The 11,062-nt window shown below is 44.4% G+C and overlaps 1 protein-coding gene across 2 annotated transcripts; it reads left to right on the forward strand.

Annotated features, from left to right (window-relative positions):
* The first annotated feature begins 645 nt into the window (after positions 1-645).
* LOC132017599 (transmembrane protein 14C) lies at positions 646-8,686 on the forward strand. Of its 2 annotated transcripts, none has more exons than XM_059399431.1 (6): positions 646-754; positions 1,762-1,828; positions 2,148-2,224; positions 3,069-3,170; positions 7,183-7,270; positions 8,171-8,686. In XM_059399431.1, exons 2-6 carry the CDS (start codon positions 1,806-1,808, stop codon positions 8,223-8,225), a joined length of 345 nt encoding a protein of 114 aa, XP_059255414.1. In that variant the 5' UTR covers positions 646-754; positions 1,762-1,805; the 3' UTR covers positions 8,226-8,686. The 2 variants fall into 2 exon arrangements, with proteins under 2 accessions (XP_059255414.1, XP_059255415.1); XM_059399432.1 differs by having other exon boundaries at positions 648-749.
* The last annotated feature ends 2,376 nt before the right edge of the window (positions 8,687-11,062 follow it).

Here is an 11,062-nt window from a genome sequence, read left to right on the forward strand (position 1 = left end):
AGATTACGTTTTGTGGACACTAGGGCGTACAGAGGTAGTGGGAAATTATATTTAACTCATCCTCTCTCCTCCTCTAAGATGCTGCTCAAGTAAACACCCAGGTTTGCGGTCACCATCTCTGCAGGAAGAAAATACTTACCACTGTAGGCAAAAAACGCGATCTGGCTAGAGCACGCCACCGGTATACATCAGGTAAACCACAAGTCCCTCCACTAAAAGGGCCTTTCAGAGTCCATCCTCAGGTGCCCTTCTCTCGTATCCGTGGCCCCGCACCTCAGGCAGCGCCCAACTCGCGATGCCTCTTGCAAGAGCCGACTCAAATTCTGGGTTTCAGGAGGCTTTTGGAGAGCGGAGCTTCAAAGGTCGTCCGCCCCGCGGGGTCTGCGGCACTGGGACCCAGGGGGCGTAGCACAACTCCCCGCCTCAGGTCCCGCCCCGCCTCCGGGATGCAGTGCTCGCGCCTCCACGCCTCCCCTCAAGCCCCGCCCCATACGTCTCTCTTTCCTGGGACTCCTGCGCGCTCTGTGACTCCTCCCCTCGAGCCCCGCCCGATGCGTCTCCTGTTCCCGAGACGCCTGCGCGCGGCGCGACTCCACCCCTCCCCAAGCCCCGCTCTAGGCTTTGCCCCGCCCCACGCTCCGCCTTACCGCCGGGGCGCAGAGCGCGCGGCGTCGCTTCCGGCGGGACCAGTGCAGTCCGCCCCTCGGCTTGTGCGCCTGGGAAGGCCGGTGTGGACCTACGGCAAAGCGGTTCGGTACTTGGGAATTGTTATTATTCTATACCTTTGTGACTTTGGGGGGATTGCAGGAGAGGCTTTGCTCCCGCCCACTCTTCGTCCCTCAGACCCAGGCAGGAGCGTTAGGCTGCGTCATAGTTGCCTTTCTGGTCGCGCATTTTGTGCTTCCCTGAAAAACTGTGTGAACCTTGCAGAATCCCTGTGCTCTTGAGACAAATGCTTACCGATGTAGCGCGGTGGTGACTCGTTCCCTGTGGATTTTATTGCTCCAGCTCCTTGAGAGTCTCAGTAACTCGGCGCTACTTGGAATTAATCCCTGGCATTCCCCTGCCCCACAATTAAAAGTTTAAAACAAAACAGGTATGAATTGCTTCCAGGCTTTAAAACTCATTGGATGCCAAACGCATTTCTTTAAGAAGGTAGGAGTTACACCCTGCGAAGTGTCCCACGTTAACTAGGACTTGGGCTTTCCAGTATTTTACCCCCTCGCCGAGCTCAGTCTAACGAGCTGTGATTTGGATGCAAGAGTAAATAACCGTCCAAAAGTTTTGCAGATGTTGAGTGTTGCAATAATTGAATCCTTGGGGCAAGGGCAGAAAGGGGCAATTAAAGTAGCTCGATTAAGGACACAGGGGATACTTAGTTTCTGATTGAGTAATAAACTGGTTAGCTGAGGAGAAGGTAAACTCATCTGTACAGAGCTGGTCAGTGAATTGCGTTCCATTTCCTGTAGGCGTGTGTTATTAGAGTGGAGGTTATTACCAAAACGGTTGGTATCTGCTCAGCATTTTACTACGTGCTAAGCACTTTTCCTATTACCCTGTTTAATGCTCACAGGAGCCCTGGGAAATTTCTACCATTCTTACCCTTCTGTACAGTGAGGGAAGCTGAGGCTAAGAGAGTTTAGTAGCTTGACTGCTACTTCTTAGTTACTGAGGGGTGGAGCTGGAACTTAGGTCCATTTCCTTCTGACTGCTAGAGAGCCCTGCAGTTAACCATCTCTGACCTAGTCCCCGTCTCCGCAGGTGCTGGCCTGGTGTACTCTGTCTGGTGAGAGTGAAAGAGAGCAATGCAGAAGGACTCTGGCCCACTGTAAGTACACTGAATGGGAGAGGAATAGCCAGCAACTTCTCAAAACCAGAGCTAGCTTCCTTATCTGGAAAGGACCGTGAGAATAGGCTGCTGGAGAGCACCAGGGTATGTGAGAGGGTGGACATGTAGGTGCAGGGACCTGGGTTTGAGTTCCAGCTCTGTCACCAGCTACAGCAAGTCATCTGATCTCTGGGATTTATGTTCATTTGTACAGTCCTATCACTGTTCTGGAATGATGTTTTAATCCCATCCTGTAATTTTTTTTTCTTATTTTTTTAAGCCACAATTGGACACTGATTTCTTATGCTCTCATTTTCAGAGTGCCTTTACATTGGATTGGCTTTGGCTATGCAGCCCTGGTTGCTTCTGGTGGCATTATTGGCTATGCAAAAGCAGGTATGATTTGTAGCCGCTTAAACCTCCTAAGATTTTCACATTGTGGCTGGTAAAGAGTGAGTCCCTGAAGTGCGATCTCCTTTGAGTCAAGTTTGCTTTAAGGCCTCTAGCTTGAGGGCGGGCTTATTATCTGTATAGCTGCTCTTGCACTCGCTTTTCCATTATCTGGTTGACCTAAGTCAGGCTTCTTGTCTACTCACTTGTCCTTCAGTTCTTTATCTAAAGCTGCTGGGCAGGGGTGGTAGTAGGTTGTTATTATCACTGACTACCACACATCAGCCTTGACCCCCAGAGTGTCATCTCTGTGCTAAGTAGGAAGAAACCTCTTTTCTTTCCCTGCTCATTTTTTTGAAGTCTCCGCTTTAGACATAGGTCTGTCAGTAACTGTGCTGTTTCTACCTCAGTTCTAGCCTGCGTCTCCACCCCAACACACACACAGAATTCTTATTCTCCAGTTATGTTTTGTTTTTTATTTGTTTGTTTGTTTGTTTTTTAACTCCCTTCCCTTATATCCCTCTCCTTTGGGGGATTTGCCTGAGTTCTAACTACAGACAGTTCCAGCCCTTGACAGGTTAGTCAGGCCTGGTTAGGAGCCCTTCTTTTCACTCCAGATGGAAGTATCTGTCTAGTTAAAAAGAGGATTAGTGTGCTATTACCCTGCCTTTTCTGTAAAATAGCAAACTCCCCCAAACGTTTTCCTGCCTGAGAGCTCCTTGGTTATGAACTGTGTTGAGAAAAAAAAAATTTTTTTTTTTGCAGTAAAAGGTAAAGGAAATCTTGTGAATTCTGTTAATGAAATGAGTGGCTGACATTATAATGCAGGACTCTGTTTGCTTTCTTGTAGGTAGTGTCCCGTCACTGGCTGCTGGGCTGCTTTTTGGTAGCTTAGCAGGCCTGGGTGCTTATCAGCTGTCTCAGGATCCGAGGAACATTTGGGTGTTCCTAGGTATGTCAGTGTCACTGTCTCCGTTGTACAATTATGTATCCAGAGTCCTCTACCAAGAGGCTCTGGTTTGGTGGAATTTGGCAGGTTCTTCACATGAAGACAGTTTTACTACTTCTGCCAAGTTCTAGGGGAGTTTTAAAATGGGGGGGTGGGGGGAGTTGTGCTGGTTTCTGTTTGTTTTCTAAGTACAGAATATGGAAAGGTTTTCATGCCTCATGAATTTAGATTTAGCCAATGAAATTAATAATAAAGCTGTGCAAGGGCAAGTATAGGTCTCTTAATCATTATGATGGCCCACTGAAGACTGTGCTTGAGCATTCGCAGAGGATCACATGTCAGGCTTAGGTTTGCATCAATATTTTTCACATTTGAAAATATTAGCCCTTTAGCACTGAGCTAAATGTATGGCAGAGGCCTTGCCTTCAAGGAGCCTTTACCTTGACTGACATGAAACCATCTGCGGGGCTGCCGAAGTGCCCTGTGAGCTGCACAGAGAGTGAGGAGTGCCGGAAAGGGAAGATTACTGCTTACCAGGGGGCCTTTGGGGGCATTTTTATTTTATTGAGCTGCACCCATGCTCTGCGCTAGAACTGTGGGCATCTCACGGTCTCCACAAATCCGCAGAGATGGGAAATTTATAGTTCTAGCCTTTAAAAGTATAGTGGGGAGAACAAGCATGTTAACGGAGTGGTTTGCACGAGTTGCCATGGGCTGGGCAGTAGAGATCAGCAATGGCCAATGTGGGGGTGTGCTGCAAAAGGAGGAGGTGCCCAGCTCTCGGGCTGCCTCACAGCTCCCTCACTCAGGTTCCTGAAAGACGTTCAGACTTCTTTCCATTTTTTTTTTTTTTTTAAAGATTTTATTTATCTGAGAGAGAATGAGAGGGGGGAGGTCAGCAGGCGCAGCAGACACCTTGATGAGCAGGGAGCCCGACATGGGACTTGATCCTGGGACTCCAGGATCGTGACCTGAGTCAAAGGCAGTCGCTTAACCAATAGAGCCACCCAGGCGCCCAAAGAATTTATCTATCTATCTATCTATCTATCAGAGAGCGAGCAACTGCACAAGCAGGGGGAATAGCAGGCAGAGCAGGCAGAGGGAGAAGCAGGCTCCCTGCGGATAAAGGAGCCCAATGTAGGACTCGATCCTAGGACCCTGGGATCATGACCTAAGCTGAAGGCAGACGCTTAACCAACTGGGCCATCCATGTGGCTCACTTTTTCCCCATTTCTGATTCCACTCCTCCACTCTTGGCACTGCCCACCTAAAGAAGAGCAGCAGTCATCACATGGGGGCTCCAGCGTGCCGTCAGCAACCATACCTCCCGCTGTGCTGTTTCTCTTCTCTCCAAGGCCAGTCTCTCCACCCAGCCTTTGGGTCTCTTCTCCCTGACCTTCTGGAGTGTTATTCTGCCACAGATGCCATCTCTTACTTGATTCCACCATGCCGATGGCTCCCTCCTGCCTGTGTTCACGTGTGTCCTCTCTCACCCAATGAAGAAAAAAGGACCTCTTGTGACCCCACTTCCTTCTCCAAGTTGATGCCCTTCTTCCCCTTTAGAAACTTCTCTTAAACAGTGTGTTAAACTGCTCGTTTTTACTTTTAACCCTTTCACATTCTCGACCCACTCAGTCTTTTGCTTTTGTCTCCTTTGTCCATGGAAATAGTTTTCCCTGATTGTGCCAGTGACCTGAATTTTTCAGAATCCAGTTTTGTTTTTTTTTTTAAGATGTTCATTTGAGAGAGAGAGTGGGCGTGGCACTCATGAGATGGGGGAGGGGCAGAGGGAGAGAGAATCTTGGGCAGACTCCCCACTGCGCACGGAGGAGCCCTTCACGGGACTCAATCCCAGGACCCTGAGATCAGGACCTCAGTCAAAATCAAAGTTGGATGCTTAACTCACTGAACCACGCACATGTCCTTGCAGTATACGTTTTTTAATCCTTATTCTAGTGGCCTGTTAGCTTTCTTAGCATAATAGACCAATACATTTTCCACTCTCCTCTTTTCCTTTTTATTTACTTGTTCTCTCTTTTTTTTTAAACATTTTCTTTTTTTTTTTTTTTTAAGATTTTTATTTATTTGTTATAGAGAGAGAGAGATACAGAGCGCAAGCACAGGCAGACAGCTCCCTGCCGAGCAAGGAGCCTGATGTGGGACTCGATCCCAGGACGCTGGGATCATGACCTGAGCTGAAGGCAGCCGCCTAACCAACTGAGCCACCCAGGTGTCCCTACTTGTTCTCTTTTGTTAACCCATCTTCCTTTTGGCAATTACATGTTGAAGTTCTTAAGACCTGGCTCTTTTTAAATTTTTTTTCTTAAGACCTATTTACATATTAGAAAGCTCAAGTGAGCAGGGGGAGGGGCAGAAGGAGAGGGAAAGAATCCCAAACTGACTCCCTGCTGAGCACGGAGCCTAATGTGGTGCTCAATCTCAGGACCCTGAGATCATGACCTGAGTCAGTATCAAGAGTTGACTGCTTAACTGACTGAGCCACCCAGGTGCCCCAAGACCTGGCTCTTTTTGTATTCTTTATACCATCTTGCTTGGCTCATTGGAGCCCAGGCCTTAAATTACTATTAAAACAGGTCATTGATTCACAAATGGGTTTCTCCTCCAAGCTTTACTCTTAGGTATACAGTTACGTGCTTAAAATATTTTGTTAGTTGTCTCAAGGCATCTACCCAAATCTGACCTCTTGTTCTCCCATAACCTTGGTCTTCTGGTGTTCTCCATCCTTTTGGGTCTTGCTCTCCTGCCTTCCATCTTTCTGTCTCATTCACCAAGAAGTCCTCTTGACACCACCTCCAGCACATATCCTGAATTGTCTCCTTTGTCCCCATGACCACTGTCCCCATCCCAGTAATCCCTGTATTTTGCCTGCATTCCTGAGGAAGTGTCTTAATTGGTAACCCTACATGCCCTGATTTCGCCGCAGTTCTCCATGGAACAGCTAGAATTTTGTTTTTACAGCTCTCTTCTGCTCGTGTATCCCTCTGCTTGATATCTTTAAATGACTTCTCATTTCTCTGAGGATGAAGACCATGGTCCCTGGTATGGCTCTCGAGGTTCTGTGGTCTGGCCCTTCTTCCTTGCTAGTTGTAGTTTAGCTTCAGTTCCCTCTCACCGCAAGGCCCTGGATGTATTATTCCCACCTCATGGAATGTGCTTTCTTCCCCTTTTAGTTCATTCACTCCTACTTTTTAGATCTTTGCTTGATCTTTACTTCCTCGGCAAGTCCTTTCCTGATCTTCCCATATAGGCTGGACCCACTGTTTAGAGACCTTTTCTTTTTTTTTAAGATTTTATTTATTTATTTGATAGAGCATGAGCAGGGTGAGAGACAGAAGGAGAAGCAGACTCCCACTGAGCAGGGAGCCCAATGCGGGGCTCCATCCCAGGACTTCAGGATCATGACCTGAGCCACCCAGATACCCCTGTTTAAATACCTTTTTTGATGGGGCACCTGGGTGGCTCAGTGGGTTAAAGCCTATGCCTTCGGCTCAGGTCATGATCCCAGAGTCCTGGGATTAAGCCTCGCATCGGGCTCTCAGAGAGCCTGCTTCCTCCTCTCTCTCTCTCTCTGCCTACTTGTAATGTCTGTCAAATAAATAAATAAAATCTTTTTTAAAAAAATATCTTTTTTGATGATAGTTTTGTCCTCCATCCCTTAGTGCAGTGCATGGCATATAATAGGTGTTTTAACAGATGTTGACAAGAAGAGCATGCAGTATAAATACATCAGCCAGGATAGGAAAAAAAGATCTGTGGCAAATTTGGAGAAAACTGTGGCTGAAGAGTGGTAGGAGGTAAGGCCAAGAAGGCCGTTTGGCTCAGCCTGTGAGGACCTTCCATTCCAGTATTTGTTCTTAGCCCCATAGAGCGTGGGTGGCCATGGGAAGGAGATGATAGTATAAGATGGGGTCTGGCCCTTGAAAGATGGGTGGGACATCCGTTCTCCCGCATATAAGATGTAATGATCTTTGATTCTTTTTCTCTTTCCCATCAGCTACATCTGGAATCTTAGCTGGCATTATGGGAATGAGATTCTACCACTCGGGAAAATTTATGCCTGCGGGCTTAATTGCCGGTGCCAGGTATTTTCTTTTCTCTTGCTGTTCTTCACCAGTATGGAGTTTAGTTTCATACCCCCCAAGATTTTGTGCATTCAAAGACTTAACTATTGCTGTGCCTGATGCTGGATATCAATTGAAGTGATGTAATTTACACACAAATAGGGAAGGCTGCAGAAACATTAGTTGATTTAATGCCAGAACGAAGTAAGTGCGTTCATGAATTGGCTCTCACATAATGCGTTTTGGTCTGTCCTGGCTCCTGCCTACAGTGGGAGGAGCTTCATGCAAAGCCATGACCGCAGCTCTTTCTGGGACTTTCAGCATGAGTTCCATATTTCTGAGTCGTGTGGGCATCCGTTATTATTAAAAATTTTCCTACAAGGGAATTTTGATTAAATCCTATTGTCTCAAACCAGATTATTTAAAAAATAAAAATATTCCTTAAGTATAATACAGATACTCTGAGAACAGAATTTTTAAATATCTGCAAAAAGATCTCTTACCTCACTTTGATCATAGTTATGATGCTGTCAAGCATAATGCTTTATAGTCAGTGTAGACCAAGGTCAGGAGTGGTGAACTGGGAGACTGGAAGTGTACCGTGATCCAGCTCTGTGACCCTGGATAGACCTTGGTCTTCCCAGGCTTCCGTTTGCTCATCTCTTTGAATTATTGGCTGTTAGATGAGAAGCTCCTGAATTCACATGTACTGTTTTAAGGCAAGTGGGGTGCAAGACTGCCCCTTGGCATGTTACTCCTTTGGTACTTCCAGGATTGGAGGTTCACCTGTGCCTGCTCTGCCTTGGCATCTCCTCACCATGTGGTTTTGAAGGATGTGCAGTTTTAGTTCTTGTAAAAATAGTCAAGTGCCTGTTCTGTCCTTTACCTGATGTTTTTTGTTTATGTGTTTCTTTTGAACAGTTTGCTGATGGTCGCCAAACTTGGAGTTAGTTTTTTGAGTAGACCCCATCAGTAGTAGCCATGTCCCGCTTGGACTCATGAAGAATTTAAAAACTTCCACTATTTTTAGTGTATTGAGAGAAACAAATGCAGCATTTTAACATATTCTGACATTTTACTTAATGAAACAGAATAAAAATAATACTGAACTTTCCAGAAGAAATCAGTCATTATCATTACAACCCTAAAGAGGTGGGTGATATGTAACCCAAGAGCTTCTTATATATTCTCGTACAGTTTGATTATTGAACATGGTGTTCTCTCTTCTTCATGTATCTGTGGGTAAAGCCTCAAGGGGTAAAATGTTAGGTATCAACTTTGGGAGCCTTGAAACCCCATGCCCTACTCAGAACAGTATGAAAAAAGTGTCTTAAGAGCTTTAGGATTTTTGTTCTTTGGCTCATCCTAGAGCACAGACCTACTTTGGAATTATGTCAAATGAAATATCAATGAAAATAAAGTTTACTGTAAGAAATACTTCCTATGGTGTCTTCGTTGCCAGAGCTGTCTAGGTGTAGAATGAGATCTGGGTAACAGGAAACTATAGCAATGTGAAAGTGTTCTGTTAATATTTTATTTAGTAGTTACCTATTTTGAATAAGGACCAAGGAAAGTTAGTTATAATTTGATTATACATTGCACTGCTGCTCGTTTTAGAACTGATCCCTTAATAAGGATTTCTAAGACTGTGTAACCAAAAAAAAGAAGAAGAAAAATGAAAATGTGGTTAACTAGCTATTTAAAATATGAAACTAAAACACCTGATACTTGAATTACCAGGTTTGGTCTCTACAACATTGAGCGGACACTGACACGTATCCACCTCACTTTCTTTTGTTTTCAGCACTGAGCATTAACTCATTCTGGTACTCTTTGCTTTAGTTTTCTCCATTTTCAAAAGACAAGGGATATTTGCTACTTACCTCCTCCCTAACTGGTATCGGTTGGATCTATAGTATAATTTAGGCTCTTATTAATCAAGTTTATGTTTTCTTAAACTTTTTGAAAGGAGTCCTGGCTTTCTCATCCTCGTTTAATGTGACGTGGTTTTTTGACATGTCTACTAGGGCCCATTCTTAAACAGGTAATGCCCAGAGCTCTGCACAAGATGGTTGTGACTGGGTAGTGTATTCTAGACTACACATTTCTGTCAATACAGCTGGGATCAAAATCCGATTTTTGGATAGCCTCATCACAGCAATAACTCATTAAACTTATGACCTACTGAGACTTCATGTCTTTTTCTTGCACACACTATTAATAATAACTACTCCTAAATAGGAAAGGGTTGGCGCTTATTGTCATATACTTGTGAATGCTTGATTAAATAAAAAATGTTCCGTGGTTCCTGGTGTAGTCAGTAGTCGCCTTTTTATCATGTAGTTATACCAGATTCATGGTTTAAATTATAAGGACAGATCCATTTATAAATAGCTAATTGGTCTGTGGTATGACTTCATGCCCTGGTGAATCAGATTATTGTGAACTTCTCAAACATTAGTCCTGTACAGTCTAAAGGAAAATGGATAAAAAATCAAGTAGGCAGAACATTGCATGATCTTCTTGATATTTTAAAAACTGATTCTTAATGGACATGTGTTTGGGAAAAAAATAACTGGATATAGGTAGTGTTACAAAGGTCAGAATGCCATAGGTGGCCCAGGTGTTCTCTTGAGCAATGATGACCAGTCTGTGTATTATCCTTGTTCACAGAGCTAACCTTTATGCTTCCTACCCCCCCCCCCCGCCAAACCCTGCTGTGTGCGGGAACTTCTTGTTCCCCAGGTGTTTCAGTCATACGAACTAGAAGAGCAGAGGCACAGAAAAAAATTAAATAAAAAGGCAGTACTTATATATTAATTGATCAGATACATTTTGGGTTCTAAGCTAGCCTTTCCGTGATTGTCTTGACATTTAGGTTGCTTGCATATCTTAGCTATTATAAATAGTGGTGCAGTGAACATAGGGGTACATAAATCTCTTTAGATTGGGGTTTTTGTGTAAGTACCCAGAAGTGGAATTGCAGGGTTGCATGGTAGTTCTATTTTTTTTTTTTAAGATTTTATTTATTTATTTGACAGAGATTAGAAGTAGGCAGAGAGGCAGGCAGAGGGAGAGGAAGGGAAGCAGGCTCCCTGCTGAGCAGAGAGCCTGATGCAGGGCTCGATCCCAGGACTCTGGGATCATTAACTGAGCCGAAGGCAGTGGCTTAACCCACTGAGCCACCCAGGCGCCCCAAGGTAGTTCTATTTTTAATTTTTTGAGGAACCTCCATACTGTTTCTCACAGTGGCTGTACTAGTTTACATTTTGACCTCCTCACCAACACTTATTTTTTTCTTTTTAACATGAGCCCTCCTGACTGGTATCATATTTCATTGTGATTTCGATTTGCACGGCCCTGATGATTACTGCTGTTGAGGATTATTTCCCTCCTTCTGCTAACTTTGGGCTTTTTTGTTGTTGTTCTTTTTCTAGTTCTTTTAGGTGTAAAGTTAGATTATTTATTTGAGATTTTTATTTCTTGCTTATTTTTATAAACTTTTCCCTTAAAGTTGCTTTTTCTGTGTCCCGTAGATTTTGGAAAGTCTAGTTTCCATTTTCATTTGTCTTAAGGTATTTTTTGATTTTCTCTTTTTCTGTTGACCCCTTGGTTGGTTAGTAGCATACTGTTTAGTCTCCATGTCTTGTGGGTTTTTTGTTTTCAATTTTATTTTTTATTTATTTTTTTAAAAGACTTTATTTATTTGACAGACAGATCACAAGTAGGCAGAGAGGCAGGCAGAGAGGAGGGGGGGAGAAGCAGGCTCCCTGCTGAGCAGAGAGCCCGATGAGGGGCTTGATTCCAGGACCT

Source organism: Mustela nigripes, chromosome 5 (assembly GCF_022355385.1).
Source record: "Mustela nigripes isolate SB6536 chromosome 5, MUSNIG.SB6536, whole genome shotgun sequence".
Taxonomy (NCBI): domain Eukaryota; kingdom Metazoa; phylum Chordata; class Mammalia; order Carnivora; family Mustelidae; genus Mustela; species Mustela nigripes.

Bases quoted from the DNA above. Each gene is read 5' to 3' on its own strand.
- LOC132017599 (XM_059399431.1), top strand. From the start codon at position 1,806: ATGCAGAAGGACTCTGGCCCACT. The intron at 1,829-2,147 runs GTAAGTACACTG...TCTCATTTTCAG, and splicing joins CAGAAGGACTCTGGCCCACT to AGTGCCTTTACATTGGATTG. The intron at 7,271-8,170 runs GTATTTTCTTTT...TCTTTTGAACAG, and splicing joins GGCTTAATTGCCGGTGCCAG to TTTGCTGATGGTCGCCAAAC.